Here is a 19173-nt window from a genome sequence, read left to right on the forward strand (position 1 = left end):
AGTAGATTATAAGCTTTGTAATGATACCTTACAAGAGACCTTTTGCATGAAGCATATTCCAGTTACATTATAGTCACACTTATTAGCATATTTTCATAAAATCATATGGAGTGCAATGTCACACCTCCTCCCCCAATGCCCACCCCGCCCGTCACTCGATCCTCTCCACCTCCCCTAAGCGCTTCCTGCCAGCCACTCACGGCTCCGCTGGCCACCCTGGGACCCGCCGAACAATTGATCCGCAGCCAGCCCCAGGGCCGCAGAACCACTGTGGCGGGTAGGTGTTGAGCACCCCCTATTTTTTTTCCGTGGCTGCTTGAGCCCCGGAGCCTCCATGGAGTCGGCACCTATGGTGGGACTGATTACGGATTAAATTATAACTCAACATTAATAAGGTAGGTAGCAGAATCAGACCTTTAGATACTAGCTCTACCAGAGAATGTAACAAAACTAAACTTTATAAAATGCTTTTTGAAATGTGTAATAAAACTAATCTGTTCTGTTCTCTAGGTAGAAATAGAACCACCAACACCTGAAACACAAGCGGTGCCAGATGTCCCTGTTTTCCAGACTTTGAATGCCTCCTGCCCCAATGGGCTGGTATTGACTTTCCATGGTCAAAATTCTATAGGTTAGTTTTGTGAATCACTATGGAGACAGGAGTATTCTGCATAAAGTTAAAATCACAAAAGATTTTTTTTTTTGGATGCAGAGATGGATTTAAACATAGTTACAGGAAAGTTCTGACATCTAATATTGAAAACAATTCCCTAAACATTGTTATAGAAAACAACTGTATGAATTTCTTTCTGTGTAGCTGAGCAACGCTCCGGGCAGTTCATGACCCACTTTCTGTGTCTGGCCTATTAGGCTACTGCAGTGATTCAACTTGCCACTGTTTTTGGACATTTGCACAACTGTTCAACTGCACATGGTAGACTGCAGTGACACTTGGGTTGCTAGTAATTCTAAGATTGAGATTTGGAGCAGTTTCATCTTCATTATGACTTGTAGTGTATATAAATGGCTAAAAGATGGATATTGGTGGTTCATAGAGTCTCAGCACAAAGGCTTATCATTGTGGGAGAGAGTTTGATACCTCTGAGCCTGAGCCTGCCTAAACCTTATGAGTCATCCCTGAGCAAGAGAGTATGACGAGTCACCAGAGGCAATTGCCTGCAGGTCTTGTGATAGGCCTCACACCATTCTACCAGGGTTCAGCCAATCCACAGGCAAGAATCAACTGAGGTCATCCCAAAGTAGGGTTTTAGGCTTCTAAGAAAAGCAGTCTGTCCAGTCTGCTCAATGTCACTATCTGGCCGGCGCATTCCCATTCCCAGTAGTTTCAACAGACTGCCGTTACTCCTGCTCCTGCTCCAGTCTGCTCCTCTTGTTGCTGCTGCTCCAGTCAGCCCTTGTGCCTGCTCCAGCTGGCCCTTGCTTCTGTTCCTGCACTACCTGTGCCTGTTTCCACACTATCTAGCCCCTGCTCCAGCCTGTATCTGCTACTGCCTGAGCCGGCCTGCCAAGCAACTCTAACAAAGCAGGAGAACCTAGATTACTGATCACATAACCCTGAATTACTAGAATAATCATCTTTTACCTTCAGGCCTCCATCCCACTCCCATGTCAAAATATTTGTCTGTTCAAGGTATGTGAGGTCAGATTAGTTTAGCATTATATACAGTGCAGAGGGTAGAGAGACTGAATATTAGATGTCAAAACAAATAGTGTACAGTACAGGAGTTTCAATTGGCAGTACTAATCTCCTATAGGTGTACAGCCTGTCTACACAATTGTCCACTACACTCGGTATACAATGAGCTCTACTGTCTGTGTCTAAGATTGACCCAAAGAATTTATTTGCAGAGACTATCTACTTTTATGTTTGTAAAGCATCAACCAATGTGATGGCACTCACTAAATAATAATTTTCACCAATATTGATGCTAAGATACAACAATGATGGGCTCCTTAGAATTGCTTAGATGACAATGGCTACTGTGGTACTGTTGATTAATATAGACTTTAATTTCAGATTTGAAAGCTGGGTCTAAGGAAGCTGAAGCTAAGGCAGATGAAGCCAACAAAAGTGAAACCAAGGCAGATGAGGCCAAGGAAGATGAGGCCAAGGCAGAAAAAGCCAAGCAACCTACTCTGGAAATCCTAGTTAGGCAGAGTTATCCCCTAAGGATGAAGCATTCCCATCTGTACAAAGCAGTGAAGAAACCAGTAGAACAGGAAGTGTCTAGAGTCATTACCAGCCAAGGAACTGTCGTAAAGTACATGATTGATGGATCCACCCAGGTATAGTAAAGAGTTTGATTAGAAATGGGTTCAACTTGGTTTCCTGGGCAGGCCAGGTAGTCCTGGCCTACAGTTTCTGCCTGTAGGCAGTCTGCACTATTGGGAAAAGATATGTTTTTACACAATTCTTGGAAAGACCACAGCCAGAAGAATAGTCCTTTTGGAATGACAATACAGAGTTGGCCAGCCTGTGTTGTTTGAGGCTAGATGTCTGTGATGGGGTGTATAAATCCCGCACTGACACAGGGGCTTGGGAGGCTGTGTGTGCTAAGGTAGCCCTGTCCCGCCAGCCCTGCCAATCATGCTTGGTAAGGTTGAGGGCTTTGAAGGGAGGAAGCTGCAGTACGCAAGGCAGGAAACCCTGAGAAGGGGGTGACTAGAGTGGCTCCTGAAATAGCAGGAGGAACCCTCACCCCAGAACTGCCCCCAGCTCTGCAAGGAGTCCGGCAAACCCCAGGGCAAGCCTGATAGGGAGCAACTGACTCAGCTAGCCAGCCATAAGGACTCCAACAAAACTGCTACTCAGGCACCCCTGAGGGAAGGCTTTTTTGCCTTTTTATTGACTCCTCAAGGGACTTGGATTGTGTTGACCTGAACTTTTGCTTTTCCCTTACCCAGAAGGAAAGTGAGCAGGCCCACAAGGGTGGGGCCACTACCAGAACTAAGAGGTTGTGGCCTATACTAGGCCATCCCAGTGGTGGAAACTGGGTATGGTGAGGGGCCCAGCCCAGCTAGGGAGGTGCCCCACAGAGACACTTTTTACAATGTCATTTCAAGACTACTGCTTTTGATATTTTTGTAATAGTAATGGTACAGTGCTTCTTTCCTGTCCAGATGCCATGTTGGATTTTCCAGTGGCTTGAGGGCTAGCCTAGGTGGTGGGAACCTGGGTTGAATTCTCTAGTCCACCACAGACTTCCTGTGTGACCTTGGGCAAGTCACTTAGTCTTCCTGTACCTCCATTTCCCATCTGTAAAATGAGGATAATAGTATTTCCCTACCCCACAGGAGCATTGTGAGGATAATGCATTAAAGATGGTGAGGTGTTCAGATACTTCAGTAATGGGAGCCATATAAGTTCGATATATTCTGCCTATCTATAATCTCTTCTTTGAGTGGTTGCAGAGGCGTATTCCACTTGGGTGTGTTGGCACCTAGCACACCAAGAGCCAGAGGTTTTTTTTCCTGCAGCAGTATCTGTTGGGGCAGTGCTCATGCCGTACACCTCCTTGTGACCCTCTGTGATGTTCCGCTCTGGTGTTATCCAGACCGGTGATCTGCTAGGTCACTCCTTGACTCTGGGAGCCAGCCTGCACTGCTGTGAGAGCCCCCACTCCTGGGCTGTTCACGCACAGCCTCTGGCATGTAAGCTGCTCCTTGGATTGTGCAACCGAATGACACTAGCCAATATCTCCAGTCCCAGACATAACCCTAGGAACCTCTGTCTTGCAGTGTCCAGTTATGCCCGCTGGACACTGCAAGCTTATATGAGTTTGTCAATTTAACTAACAAATTGATATGTACCAGGCTTGTTATCCCAGGGGGAGTCTATGACACGCTTCAAACCAAAGGCACTGCTTCAGGTAGAATAAACAAACAGATTTATTAACTACAAAGGTAGATTTTAGGTGATTATAAGTCAAAACATAACGAGTCAGATTTGGTCAAATGAAATAAAAGCAAAACACATTCTAAGCTGATCTTAACACTTCCAGTGCCCTTACAAACTTAGATGCTTCTCACCACAGGCTGGCTGGTTGCTCTTCAGCCAAGCTCTCCCCTTTGATCAGCACTTCAGTCGCTTGGTGTGGTGTGTGTAGATGTAGGTGGAAGAGAGAGGAAGAGCATGGCAAACGTCTCTCCCTTTTATCATGTTCTTTCTTCCCCCTTGGCTTTGCCCCCTCCCCTTCAGAGTCAGGTGAACATTACATCATTGCAGTCCCAAACTGACCAAAGGAAGGGCGATGACTCACTCGAGAGTCCAACAAATCCTTTTGTTGCTGCCTAGGCCAGTGTCCTTTGTTCCTGTGAGGCTGAGCTGGGTTTGTCCCATATGTGCCCTGATGAGGTGTGAATTGCCTCTCTGCTCCTGGAGAGTTTTTGCCTGGGTTTATTTTAAGCCATGAGGATATATTTTCAGCCTCATAACTACACACATGAAATTACAACCTATAACCTTACTGTAACATTGCTGTAACAATAATTACTGTAACATCACTATAACAACCAGGCTCAGTGCATCATGAGCATTCCAAAGACACCCAACATGACAAACTTTGCATTGGACACGACACAATCATTTTATAAAGATGAACGTGGGGGTGTAGGACGGGTGTTCCCACGAGGTACAGAACGCCTCACCCTCCTGAGACTATATAAGGCTGGCAGCACCCCAGCCCTCCTCATTTCCTTCTTACCATCTGCAACCTGAGTCTGAGTTCCCCATGCAGGTTTTCTCCTCAGTTTTTCTACTGCATCAGCAGTTTGTATCTGAGACCTTCATACTGTACATAGTTAGTACCTGTAGTTTAGTGTAGTGTAGTTTGTTCTGCTCAGCACTGTAGGCTATGCAGTATTCCCTGGGCTTCAAAAATTGCCTGTCATGTGTGGTTTCTATCTCTCATAGTAACACTCACACACTCTGCTTATTGTGCCTTGGCGAAGGACATATTAAAGAAAAGTATGCAGATCACGATAGACGTTCGCCTGAAGCAACATCACAGGCAATGAGGCCTGTCTCGGCACCTGGACCTTTTTTAGATTGCTTGATCAACGGTCCTCAGATGTCCTCTGCCTCTGCACTAGTTCTGGACAGACCCCAGAACTCTGATCTCCCTTTGATAAAGGAAAGGGATCATTCACCATCTCCACATGTCCCTCATAAGAGGACTCATAAAACAGACTGGCGCCATCCAAGACTGAAGAGGGAGTCATCCTCCTTTTCATTGAGAACAGGGCCTCAGCCTCAGCAAAACTCAGGTACCCAGGACGGAGCCAGGGCATCAACCCATGTCTCCCCGGTACCAAGATGGGAGGATCCCAGTACTGTACTGTCAACTCTGGAACCATCTGTGGGACAGCCATTGAATTCAGCACCTATGGACATGACTGCTGCTCCATTGCTGTCGGTGCTGTTGACCTTACAAGTTTACATGGCAGCATCAGACTTACTTTGTCTGTCTATCCAGGCATCCCCATTAACTCAGAACGTCGGGGCAGGGCCAGTGCCTCAGGCTAGGTCAAACCTTTTGTCCTCTTCTGCTTCAGGACAAAGATTGCCCTCAGCTCCGGTACCAATGAAGAAAGCAGGCACCATCCATGGTATCTCTGCTGACTGGACTGGTACTGATGCACTCTCTGCCCTCAGCACTGTCTACATCATCAAGTTTGGCATCAGCATTCTCAGTATCGGTGGGTTTCTCAGGGTGGGGACCAAATAGCTCCTCGGCACCAGTAGCACACCCATCCTCAGTACCAGTCCCTGCTGCAAAACCCTCTCAAGGTGCCTTTGCAGTGCCAGCCATGGTTCTGCTTATGGTACTGACATTAACCTTACCCCACTGGGCAGTGGACAAGACAGGTTATCCTGTGGGCCCCATCACGATAGTACATCTGATGCCCACTGATTATTCAAACAGCACATCACACTCCAGGTTGGAGTCCTTCAGCTCTTCTCTAATCCTGCCTTGACTAAAGAGATCAAGACACACATGTGTGATAAACATTGGTACTGAGAGCAGAGTCATTCTCGTAGTAAAGACAAATCATCCTGGCCCACTGTGTACGGGCCTTCTATGCCATACCCTATGTCTCAGTGGCCCCGTAGGGATCTCTGGGTGCTTTTCATTCCCACAGATGCAGATCTCCGCACAGGTGAGGTATAAACCCCTTACCTGGAGGAGGCCCAAACCTCAGAGTAGCCTATGACACAAGCACAGGATAACATCCATCCACCTGAGCCACCTCCTTTGGAGGACCCTTTGCCAGAGGAACAGCTCATGCCCCAGGAAACACCTGTGGCTCCAGTGATCCCGTCCTCATCCTCTCTGGATGATGCAGTGGCCCTGAGTTCCGCTTCTCCTGTCCCAGATGATTTCATATCCTACCAGGAATTGCTCAGGAGAATGGCTGCAGCTCTTATACTCAAGCTGAACTAGTACAGGAAAATAGTCACAAATTGGTGGACATCCTCTAGGCAACAAACCCAGGAAGGGTTACCTTCATAATTAATGATGCCTTCTTGCAGCCAGCCAAAGCTTTGTGGCACACTGTAGTGCAGTGGTTTTCAAACTTTTTTCCTGGGGACCCAGTTGAAGAAAATTGTTGATGTCCATGACCCAACGGAGCTGGGGATGAGGGGTTTGGGGTGTGGGAGGGGCTCAGGGCTGGGGCAGAGGGTTGGGGTGTGGGGGTGAGGGCTGTGGGGTGGGGCTGGGAATGAGGGGTTCAGGGTGTGGGAGGGGGCTCTGGGCTGGGGCAGGGGGTTGGGGTGTGGGAGGGGGTCAGGGCTCTGGGATGGGGGTGCAGGCTCTGGGGTGGGGCTGGGGATGAGGGGTTTGGAGTTCAGGAAGGGGTTCCAGGTTTGGGGAGGCTCAGGGCTGGGGCGCGGACTTACCTCCTATGGCTCCCGGTCAGCAGCACAGCTGGGGTGCACCGTGGACCGCGATGCGCCCTGGAAGCAGCCAGCAACAGGTCTGGCTCCTAGGCGGAGGCGCGCAACTCTCACCCACAGGCACCACCCCTCACCCCTCCAGTTCCCACTGGCCAGTTGCCTGAGGCCCTGCTCCCTGCTATACCTCTTCTCCCCATGGCCCTGATCCCGTCACTTGCAGGATCTTCACCAGTACAGCCGAGGCTGCCTTGTCTACCACCTGTAGGCTGCACAGGGCCACGTGTAGCAGCTTGGCCCCGGAGGCAGCGTCTGCAGCACTGCCTCCTTCCTTCTGCTTAGGGTTGCCATCTTTTCTACAGATCAAAAAAAATGGACATCAGGGCTTGTTAAACGGCACCCAGACACACAAGCTGAAACCCAGATTGGGTGAAAACCAGATGGGTGGCAACCCTACCCTTCTCCGTCTCAAGCAGCAACTTGCAGGGCTTGCTACCGAAGTCTTTCCTTTCTCCCAGGAAGGGATCCAAGACCTCCTGTTTCTGGGCAGGCCTCTGTCTGCCCTGTGACTCTCTCCTCTGGCTTGACTGCCTTCATGAAGCCCCTCTTATCTATACTCCAGAGGCCTGATATAGTGACATGACCCACCTGTCACATGACAATCTTCATTCTTTCCACCTGGGGAGGCAAGTTAAGTGGACTGGGCCCATCTCTTTGTAAAGAGGCTCACCACCCTGTGACATGTACCAAGAGTGGAGGATATGTGGACAACCTGTCAAGAAAAACCACATTTACTGTGAATATGTAACTTTCTTCCTCTATGAGCCACTATCATGGCAAAAGCTAGATACTCCAGTACTGGAAATGACCCATCCCTGAACAAAGACCAATACAGTGAGACAAATGAGCTAGCAGGTCTGTAAAAAGTGGCATACAAAAAACTCAGGAAATATCAACAATTTAAATAGAATGCTCATTATTTTTTATGTTTATAATATCACCATGTAATTAAATAGAATCACTGTTTATTAGAAGCTTGTGCTGTTACAATTATTGATCCCACCTTTTTCTGATTAGTGATCTTTATCTCCTGCACTCACTCTGAGGGCTTCTTTCCTTCTCCACTATCTACTACTTTCATTTGAACATTTTCTCTGCTTTATGTTCTTTTTGTTATTTGAAATTATTTTAACATAAAGAAACTGCTTTGTTTTCTCCCTAGGTTCTTTTTCCTGATGGCACGGTGATCAAGAGTCCCGATTCTGTTCTAACACCATCACCTGCAGTTAGTACACGATCATCCATTGTTGAGAATAGCCTACAGACCCAACCATTGCCAAAACCGGAGCCTTCTACTGAGATCAGCACTAAAAAAGGTAGCATTTTCAGTGTTAATCTACAAGTGCTTCAGCTGGAATTATGGCATTTTAGCAAGGTCATACTCAGCAGAAAAAGTTTTTCTGCAGCCTGAAAGTTCTGCCAGTGTTGAGAATATGCCATTTTACTTGCACTTTAGTGTTGCGATACTTCTCAAGTTTGTCACCTTTATAGGCATTAACGTCTCCTCTTTCTCTCCAGCCCTTTCTTTTTCTTTTAATGTGGAAGAAAACACAAATGAAAATATATATATATGAGTTCACCAATAGCAGAGTGACCCAATACAAAGTATATTAAAGTAAATCCTCAGACCTTTGGTAATACCAAATCCCCAAGACCTTATTCACCTTTTACTCTGTCCTTATTGAGGGACACTCCTGTTGAAGTCAACGGGTGTTTGGCTAAGTAAGGGCTGAGTAACAATTGAGTAAGGGCCTCAGAGTACAGCTCAAAATAATTACCCATAATCATAACATTAACTTGTACTTTCCTGGGGCCTTAGCTCATGAATAGAAATTGGTGACTGAGCTCATCATAAGTAAAAACCTGTAGAAAATCAACTTTGATTTCATCCTGCAGAGAGAGAGAGAAGGCAAGTGAGACCACATTTCAGGATTTCTTGATCTCAGTTGGGCCTCCAGCCACACTTTACACATTACAGCAAGCTGTGGTTTTTATTTTGCAATGTCCTGTTTTGATATTCCAGGAAAGTTTATAGTTTACTGACATCTTTTGAAGCTCTGTGCTACATATTACACTGACGTAGACCAATAGGTGTTTGTTTCTGTTCTTACAGGAAAGGGTGGCCACAAAGGTAGCACAGCACCAGCAGCCAAGTATGAGTTGTCTGAATCTGCTGTTCAGGAACCCCTGCCTACTCTGCTACAACCCGTAGACAACCAGTTAGGCATCTGGATAACAACCACCCCATCAGGCATCCAAGTGGGCACTAAGGGAGCAAACAGAATAGACCTGAAGCCACTGTTAACTTATCAGGCAACTGACCCAGTTAATGGAATGGTACTGCTATTCTAATATCATAGTTCTATCCTACTGAGTTTAAAGATCTGGCTGATAGCATTTGTTACAGAATTTGTTCATTGGATATGTTTCCTTAGATCTCTAATATTATACAGTACTCTTAAAGATACACGGGTATTAGATTAGGAAAAAAACGCTGAACTTTCAAACCACTGAGCAATATAAAATTGTGTTGTTTAGCTTTGTCAAATGTGCAGTATCTTATCTTATCTATCTAATGTATTATTGATACTGCTTTTACGGTGTTATTTGAGAGCCAGTGGAAACCAGTATTCTTTTACCCCTCCAGGTTATGATAATGCGAGAAGACAAGGTGCTAATGGTTCAGAAAATGGATGATACCAAGATAGTGGATCATGCTGATGGTACTAGAATCACCACGTTTTATCAAGATTATGAGGAACCTTTTGTATCTGAGGATAATGAAGAAATAGGTAAAATCAAAAAGGGAGCAATTCCCACTCCTGTATCTTGTAAAACTGTAATATTTCAACATAAACAATAGATTTTCCAACCAAAGTTTTATATGTATAGCCTACACAACAAATCTGATCTCAGTTGGTCTAGGATGGGCTTCTTTGGAGAACTTTCTTTCTTCAGGAGTTGTTATAATAGACTTCATTGTGGCAAAAGAGCGGTAACAAGCAGGTCTTTAATCCATCCATCCATCCATGTACTTATTTGACCCTCATCACTGTGGTAGTAGCCACATACTTCTCATTACTTTAAAAAAAAATTCCTCTCTTTCTTTCCTGTCACCAACAAGCAGACAGAGGGTGTTTGATTTTTAAATTACTGAATCTGTGAGAATGTCGGTACTATTGTGAGAAAGCCTGGGTGCAAAGAGGTGCGTTTTACTTTTGTCTCTGAATGCAGTGAGGCTAATGGTCATTCATATTCCTTCTGGCACTATGTCCCTTTGGTCCAGTTGCTATGCAGGTTCTGTTGCTCAGGGTCAGGTGCCAACCCCTATTGGTTGACAATGACATTGTTCTAGTGGAATGTAGTGGGAGGTTCTGGTCATGAAGGGAGAGATGGTTGCTCAGGTAGACAGGACTATGTAGGACTTTAAACTGGATTATGTATTCAAAGGGGAACCAGTCCAGAGAATAGCATATGAGGATGATGTGTTCTCTGTGACCTCTGTTGCTGAACAGGTGGGCTGATGCATTTCCTCACAGCATGGGGCTTCCTTCCCAGATATAAAGAATTTCAATACTACAACCTACATGTTACAAATGCATGGATTATTGTGGCTAGGTCTACTACACATAATCTTCTGATAAGCCGTATATGGTAGTGAGGATTTTCTGCTATTGTGGCTACTTGGATGCCCAAATACAGTGCAGAGTCTAAGAGAATCCCAAGCCTACAGATTGCTTTGAGAATATAAGAGCAGGTGCCTTCAATGAAAGGAATTTTTATGGAGAAGAGTTCATCAAGGTGCCCTGTGCAAGAGCTGAAGGACCAGCCCTATTAGAGATAAAGAAACTGAGACATAGATTTTCCCACAGTTCATGTCCTCCTGTTTGGTGTGGCTAACCTGTGTTCATTACTAGGTGAATCCTCACAAACCATCAGAAGGAAAGTAAAATGCATACGCGTGGAGAATCCTGACTTTGCTACGGTTATAACAAACTGTGAAGACAGCACCTGTTGTACCATCTTTGGAGATGGGACATCTATTATAGCAAAGCCACAGGGAACGTATCAGGTGAGCATTAGTCTAAGATTATAACAGTGTAATGTATGTGTTTATGTGATCTGAACTTCTCATCCCTGCCTTTGTCTCCTCTTACCCTAGCTATCATAACTCCCTTTTCTATGGCCTTTCCACATCCTATCCAGATTCCAACTGTGCAGAATGTGGCCACTCCACCTATACTCAAACTCCATAACTTTGTGGATTCCCCTTTACTTCAGAAGCCAGTTCAAAATTGCTCTCATATTAAAAATATTAATGTTTAAAATCTTGCACAGACTAACATCAGCCTACGTCATGGGCTTTGTCTTTCTCTGTTTCCCCCTCCACTCCCTCCAAACAGGATAATTAAATATTAAAGGTCTGGATTTGATTTTTCTTCCTGAATTCATCAGTTGCTCATTTTCATATTGCTTCTAAACTCAGGAGTCAACCATTGGCAGCTGAACCTCCTCTCCTCTTGTTATGGCAGGTGTTACCCTCCAGTACCGGCTGCCTTTTCATTGATGACGATTGTTCAGCAGTTTATTCCCATGAGATTTTCAATAAAACTCAGCTTCTCTGCGAGCGTGAGGAGAAACGAGCAGGGAGATACGTTATGAAACACACCTCCAATGTTATCTGTGAGGTGCTGGATCCTGAAGGAAACCTTTTCAAGGTAAAATACAAAGTAGGAAGTGAGAGCTTGTATTTTGTGTTAAGTAGTTTTACCCACTTTGTAAATGGAGAGCTTTGTAGCCCTGTAGTATTAATATTGTGGGTGGGCAGCTTAGCCAACCAAATGTCACAGCAGCCGGGCACTGGATATGGTACCTCAGAATAGAGTGGACTTCAGTCTGGAAGTGACTTTTGGAGCTCCCTCACCTTTAGAGGTAAGTAAGAAGTGTCACACAAAATGAGACCCTTGGTATGCAGCTGCATCACATCTGTAGATTAATTAATTGATTACTGTGACTTGTACTATTCTAAGCAAAGGAAGTAGCTATAAGAGTTGGGATTTGAGGAGGGGAAAGGATACTGAGCATTTTCTTACAAAACCCCACCAAAATATTTAAACCTAAACTACTCAATAAAGCAAAACTAGATGTAAAAGGTGTGATTCAGTCTCTAGAGTCACACTGTTTTGTGTTGTGATCCTTTCTGATCTTAAAAGCTAGATGGGTTTGAGCTAGGTTAGTACTTGGATGTGAGTCCATGAAGCAGCATCTAGGGGGTAGGAAGTCACGCTGGTTACTAATCAGGAGGTGTTCTTTTCTGACTCAGTATTGTGCTCCCAGTGTGGTGCTAAGTGGTGGTGTGTTTCCACATGTAATCTCTTTCTTGTCATAACTTCTTTATACAGTAACTCCTCACTTAACATTGTAGTTATGTTCCTGAAAAATGCAACTTTAAGCGAAACAATGTTTAAGCGAATCCAATTTCCCCATAAGAATTAATGTAAATGAGAGGGTTAGGTTCCAGGGAAATTTTTTTCACCAGACAAAAGCTATTATATATATAAACACAAACACACACAGTATAAGTTTTAAACAAACAATTTAATACTAGTACACAGTGATGGTGATTGTGAAGCTTGGTTGAGGTGGAGGAGTCAGAAGGTGGGATATTTCCCTTACTGCTAAATGATGAACTAGCAATTGGCTGAGCCCTCAGGGGTTAACTCTCTCACTCTGCAAGGCAGCAGGAATGGAGGGAAATATGCGCATTTCCCTTAAGTACACTGCCTTGTTAATTAGATCAGCTTGCTCAGAGGGCAGCTGCTGCAAGCTCCCTCCGTCCTGAGCCCTGCTCTATGGAAGATGGGGTAAGCGGGGTGCAGGAGCAGGGGGGAGGGGGACACCCTGACATTAGCCCCCCTCTTCTTTCCCTCACCCCCCCCCCAGCACAGCAAGCAAGAGTCTTGGGGAGCAGCTCCAAGGCAGAGGGCAGGAGCAGCACATGGCAGTGGGGGGAGGGATAGAGCTGAACTGCAGGCAGCTGCTGCACAGGGAACTTAGGGGAGTGGGGAGCTGATAGGGGGAGCTGATAGGGGGCTGCCAGTCCACCTTGGTTACAAGCCCCCGCCAGCTAGCTGCAAGGGGCTGCTCTTCCTGCAAGCAGTAGACAAAGCAGGCGGCTGCCAAACGACGTTAGAAGGGAGCATTGCACAACTTTAAACGAGCATGTTCCCTAATTGATCAGCAATGAAACAACGTTAATCGGGACGACTTTAAGTGAGGAGTTCCTGTAGTTAGGTTTGCAACCAGCTTTCATTTTCCTAGGTTCCTTTGCTAGCTTAATTCAGCCTTGTGAAGGGGAACACTCACTGCCAGTGCTGTCTAGGACTCAGGCGGGGATGTGGCAGGTTGTCTTCCTCCCAGGTGTTCCACTTTCTTACTACCGCTCTGCCCGTGGTGGTCTGTCCGCTCCATGACACAGCCCTCCAGCCAGGTCACACTTTCAAGTACATATAAAGAGTCTGATAATGGGGAAGTTTTCAGAACTCAGCAAGGGATTCAGGGCTTTCCCCTGGGGTCAGGGTCTTGTGGTCCAGACCGTCATACTTTCAGGGTCTCCCTACATCTATGTTCCCTGCCTAGGGTTGTCCCTCTTTAGGGGTTGGTAGGGGAGCTCAGGCCCACCCTCACCACTGGGCTGTGATCCAGGGCTCAATGGTAGGCAGCTAAGTCCTGCACCTTGGGAGACTATATGACTTACTCTCTGGATCACTTCCTGCCAGTCCCCTCTCTTCCCCCAGGGTAAAGTAAATAACTTAAACACAAAGATACAGTCTCAACCTTCATAGAGTCACTGGTCCCTTCTTTGTAGATTTGGTCAGGTGTCTGTAGTCAGCCTCAGACAGCAAGAACTCCTGTGATGCTTCTTCCCAGAAGCTCAGAATGCAGGTCAACTCACCTCCACTATCTGCCTCCCACTGAGCTACTCTGCTCCCCTTTTTAAGCTCCTCCTCCAGCCTGTGCAGGTTTTGCAGGTGCTGTGGGGTGGGGCTGCCTGGCTCAAGAGTAGTGCTTTAACCCCTTCCTTTCCAGTGCAAGGTTTGTACTCCATCACAATCACCCATGGGTGTATGCATTATGGTACAGTCTTTAATTACATCATCACATACTGTTTTTTTAACAGGCTCATTCAATGCACAAGCTGGACAGTGCTCATTAAATGAGCAGCTATGCAATAATTTATTTTATTTTCATAGTTCAATGTGTGGCCCCAGCACTTATTTACTGCATGTATGTTTTAATTATTTAATAATTTAATTAGAAATCCTAATCATTATTATCATGGGGTTATCAGGAACTACATTTTGGAAAGTAGATGTCTACATTATGCTCACTATATATTTTTATGAAAATTCAAATAATACTCCTGGGGGAATTCTGTGCCACTGTGCATGCTCACAATTTATGTCCCCTGCAGATTTCTTTGCTTCCCTGCAGAAAAATGACTTTCTGAGGGGAAGCAAAGGGAAGTCACAAGAGTGGTCATGCAACTCTCCCCAGCAATATGTTTCGGGTGCGCAGGACAGCCAGCAGAGAGGTAAATCATTGTGGGGCAGGGGATGGGACTGGGGAAGACCTGAATGATGGCTCCTGCCCTGCGCTGGGCTCAGCTGCTAGTCCCAGCTGGGCTGGGGAGGATGAGACTTCCTCTGCCCCTGCATGGCATCAGGGACTGGGTCAGACCCACCCCCAGATTTCTCCCCCAACTGCAGGAAGCTCTGCAATCTACACACACACACACACACACACACACGCGTCCTGCACCCATCACTCCTCAGCTGCAGGGGGAGGGATCCCTGTACAGAGAGCTGCTCCCCCGTCCGCCCAACCTGCATGCATCCAGACCCCCTCATGCCCAGACCCTCCCCGCCCAGGGACTCAGAACTCACCCGATGAGCCCCACTCCCCCTGTACCTGGTCCACCTCGATGAGCCACCCACACCTGGATCCTCACCCCACTGAGCCCCACTCCCTTAGCATCTGGACCCCCCACAGAGCCACACACATCCAGATCCTCTCTGCCGAGCTCTATCCCACACATATGCAGACCTCTCCACTGAGCCCCAACCACCTTCACCTGGACCCCCCTGCAGAGTCCCATTACTGTAGCACCAAGAACCCTCCACCAAACCCCTGTGCATCCAGATCCTTCCCGTACCTGGATCCCCCAGATTGCCCCACACAGAACCCTCTCAACCCACACCTGGATCCCCCCACGCCAAGCCCCTCCACACTTGGATCCTGCCTTACTGAGCCTGCCTGCCCACACTTGGTGCACCTAGCATGGAGGGGCAGAGCCCTGGGGTGTTTCTGGGTCAGGCCCAGTCCTTGTGCTGTGCCAAGGTTGGGTACAGCCTCACCACTGAGTCTGTGTTCCAGGGGGGAGCTGCACAGTGATCTCCAATCTCTGTGCAGCCAGTGGCCTGTGCTCCCCATTGCCATGCTGGAGCCTCCACATTTATTTGGCAAAGAACATTTGAAGAATTTTAAAATATTGTGCGCATCATTTTTATTTTTTTGGCGCATCATTTTTATTTTTTGGTGCAGAAGGCCCTCAGGAGTAAAATAAATAATAGCATGAGTGTATCAGTACTTGTGTAAGTATGCAGTTAGCTGGTTTGACCCGCAAACGTATTCTTTGTATGCAGGTACCCATTTGTATGTGCAATTGCATATTGTAAAGATGGAACTTAAACACTTTTCTTTGAAAATTTGGCCACAAATGTCTACTTTAAAATCCCTGAGTATTATTTATGCATTGGCACTTAGGATTAGGATTCTTGACATGGCATACTTAGCCAAAAACATTTATTTTGTTTAACTCTGCCACTCCTACTCCTATTATCCTGGACATTTAGCTGCCCAGCACAAAACAATGACGTGCTGGAACTGTAATTGTGCTAGCTTGCATCTGGACTTAGGCCTGGTCTACACTACGACTTTAATTCGGATTTAGCTGCGTTAATCCGAATTAATCCTTAACCCGTCCACACAACGGAGCCAGTTACTTCGAATTAAAGGGCACTTAAAATCGATTTCTGTACTCCACCCCGACGAGCGGAGTAGCACCAAAATCGATTTTGTTAATTCGAATTAAGGGTAGTGTGGCCGCACACCACCGAATTAATGTGGTTAAAATTAATGGGGTAGTGTGGCCGCACACCACCGAATTAATGTGGTTAAAAACCGAATTAATGTGCTTAGTGTGGCCGCGCACAATCGAATTTATACAATCTGTTTCCCAAATTCGAATTATCTAAATTCGAATTAATCTCGTAGTGTAGACGTACCCTTTAGTAGCAAATTCCTGTTTTTAAAAGATTTCATAGCCCAAATGATTTTCTGTGTTTCCTATCATAGGTCATGGCTGATGGCAGCACATCTGTGTTCATTCCCAGCATTGATTCTGATGGTGAGGAAGATGGATACTTAGTACCAATACCAAAAGAAGTTCATACTCCTGTCACATATGGTGAACATGCCCCCAGGTAAACTGAACATACCGCACAGGGGATTGGTTCTTGGCCCTATGCTATTTAACATCTTTATCCCTGATCTGGAAGAAAAATAAAATCATCACTGATAAAGTTTGCAGATGACACAAAAATTGGGCGAGTGGTAAATAATTAAGAGGACAGGTCACTGATTCAGAACGATCTAGATAGTTTGGTAAACTGGGCACAAGCAAACAATGTGTGTTTTAATACAGCTATATGTAAATGAATACATCTAGGAACAAAAGAATGTAGGCCATATTTACAGGATGGGGGACTCTATCCTGGGAAGCAGTGACTCTGAAAAGGATTTGGGAGTGATGATAACCAGCTGAAGATGAGATCCCAATGTGATGCTGTGGCCAAAGAGCTAATGCGATCCTGTGATCGGGGAATCTCGAGTAGGAGTAGAGAGGTTATTTTACCTCTGTATTTGACACTGGTGCGACCCCTGCTGGGCTATGTATCCAGTTCTAGTGTCTTCAATTCAAGAAGGATGTTGATAAATTGGAGAGGGTTCAGAGAAGACCTATGAGAATGATTAAAGGATTAGATAACATACCTTATAGTGATAGACTGAAGGAGCTCAATCTATTAAAAAAAGGGAAGGTTAAGGGGTGATTTAATTACAGTCTGTAAGTCTGTACATGGGGAACAAATATTTAATAATGGGCTATTCAGTCTAGCAGAGAAAAGTATACCCAAAGGCTAGAAGTTGATGCTAAACAAATTCTAAAGCTAGGAAATAAGGATTACATTTTTAATGGTGAGTTATTAGTCAACAGAAAAATTTACCAAAGGTCATAGTGGATTCTCCATCGCTGACAATTGTTAAATCAAAATTGAATGTTGTTCTAAATCATATGGTCTAGGAATTATCTTGGGGACATTTTATGGACTGTACTGCACTGGAGGTCAGACTAGATGATCATAATGGTCCCTTTTGGCCTTAGACTCTATGAATCTGTAGGCTCACCTTTTCCTTATTCAGTAGTCTTTGTTTAGTTATTTGATGCCACCATCTTGAACTTCCACTTTCTCATTATGCCATCACAATGTTCTTTTCTAGAAAAAGGTGTGTGATTCTAATGTAATCTGGAACTAATCAGATTTGTACGGGTGATTGTTTAGGTTCTTCATTGTCTATGCTGATGGTTCAGGGACTGAACTCCTTCGGAACAGTGACATAGAAGAATACCTTGCTTTGGCATATGGTGATCCAGCTACTGCAGTCTTGCAGGAGCCAGTACAAGAATGTCCAGGTAGGGATATTTCATTTCCTTTTTGCCAACCCAGTTTAGAAATAATTAAAATAGTTGGAGCAGGACAAACAAAAACTTTTATTTAGGTAGGAAAAATGAAAGTGCTGTTCTCCACTGTGCTCATACTCCAAATTTGCCACCCCGCCAGTCCCACAGTGGTGACTGCATCCTATTTCTGCCCAATGGTAGCAGTGTACATGGGCTTCTACTCCACAGGACGTGAAAGTGGCAGGGAGTGTGGAAGAAAGAACTTATAGAAAGACTGTGGTATGTAGTCAATCAACTAAATGACTGATTGATTAAGGGGGAAGTTAACACACATTTGGTACACTTTTATCCTTTTATATACATGAAAATGGAAACAACTACTAAATACATCGATACTGTGAATTTATTGTGGGGTGGGGGAAATCACCAAATGTCTCTTGTTAGTTTAACCATCCAACTGTATCTATGTGTGAAGTAAAATGATCACTACGAATGGTGGCTCTTTGCTATTTGGAAAGCCCCCTCTATGCATTTGGTGTTAAGGACATTGAAAGATATAACTTAGACAGGGATTATTAATAGCATATGGGGCTTTCTACCTGTAGGTCCATGGTAGTAACTGAAAGTGGTTACTCTCTGAAGGCTTGGAGTGGCTTGTGTGAAATGAATTACCAGGATTCAGTGCCAGTCCTAGTGAACGAGCTATGGGAAACGTCTGAAGGGGACACACCTTCACTAAAGAAATAAATTATAAACAAGCCATATAGAGAAACATATATGGTATCCCCTTAATGTGGAGAATACGATGACAAAATGGCTGCTTTAAGTAGTACAGGGGTAGGCAACCTTTCAGAAGTGGTGTGCCGAGTCTTCATTTATTCACTTTAATTTAAGGTTTCGCGTGCCGGTAATACATTTTAACATTTTTTTGAAGGTCTCTCTCTATAAGTCTATATTATATAACTAAACTATTGTTGTATGTAAAGTAAACAAGGTTTTCAAAATGTTTAAGAAGCTTCATTTAAAATTAAATTAAAATGCTGATCTTACACCGCCAGACTGCTCAGCCCGCTTCCAGCCTGGGGTTCTGTTCACCTAGGCCGGCAAGCCAGCTGAGCGGGGCCTGCGGCTGGGACCCCGGCTGGCAAGGGGCCGGCAGCCGGGACCCCAGACCTGGGGGGGTTCAGGGGTCAGGGCAGATGGCTGGGGTGTTTGGGGGGTGCAGGGCAGAAGGCTGTGGGGGGGGGAGTTCAGGGGTCAGGGCAGAGGGCAGTGGGGATGTGGGGGGGTTCAGGGCAGAAGGCTGGGTGTGTGGGGGGGTTCAGGGGTCAGGGCAGGTGGCTGGGGTGTGTGGGGGGTGTAGGGCAGAAGACTGGGTGTGGGGGGGGTTCAGGGG

The 19173-nt window shown here is 45.6% G+C and overlaps 1 protein-coding gene across 1 annotated transcript in view; it reads left to right on the forward strand.

Annotated features, from left to right (window-relative positions):
- The window catches only part of SPAG17 (sperm associated antigen 17), a 244626-nt gene that overhangs the window by 188588 nt on the left and 36865 nt on the right, over nt 1–19173 (forward strand). The window contains exons 25-33 of the mRNA XM_026657376.1: nt 511–631; nt 2039–2307; nt 8139–8292; nt 9090–9313; nt 9624–9768; nt 10894–11048; nt 11509–11694; nt 16394–16521; nt 17659–17789. Coding sequence (XP_026513161.1) covers nt 511–631; nt 2039–2307; nt 8139–8292; nt 9090–9313; nt 9624–9768; nt 10894–11048; nt 11509–11694; nt 16394–16521; nt 17659–17789 — 1513 coding nt within the window. The remainder of the gene's footprint in view (nt 1–510; nt 632–2038; nt 2308–8138; nt 8293–9089; nt 9314–9623; nt 9769–10893; nt 11049–11508; nt 11695–16393; nt 16522–17658; nt 17790–19173) is intronic.

Source organism: Terrapene carolina, unplaced genomic scaffold (assembly GCF_002925995.2).
Source record: "Terrapene carolina triunguis isolate 2854851 unplaced genomic scaffold, T_m_triunguis-2.0 Scaffold242, whole genome shotgun sequence".
Lineage (NCBI taxonomy): Eukaryota > Metazoa > Chordata > Testudines > Emydidae > Terrapene > Terrapene triunguis.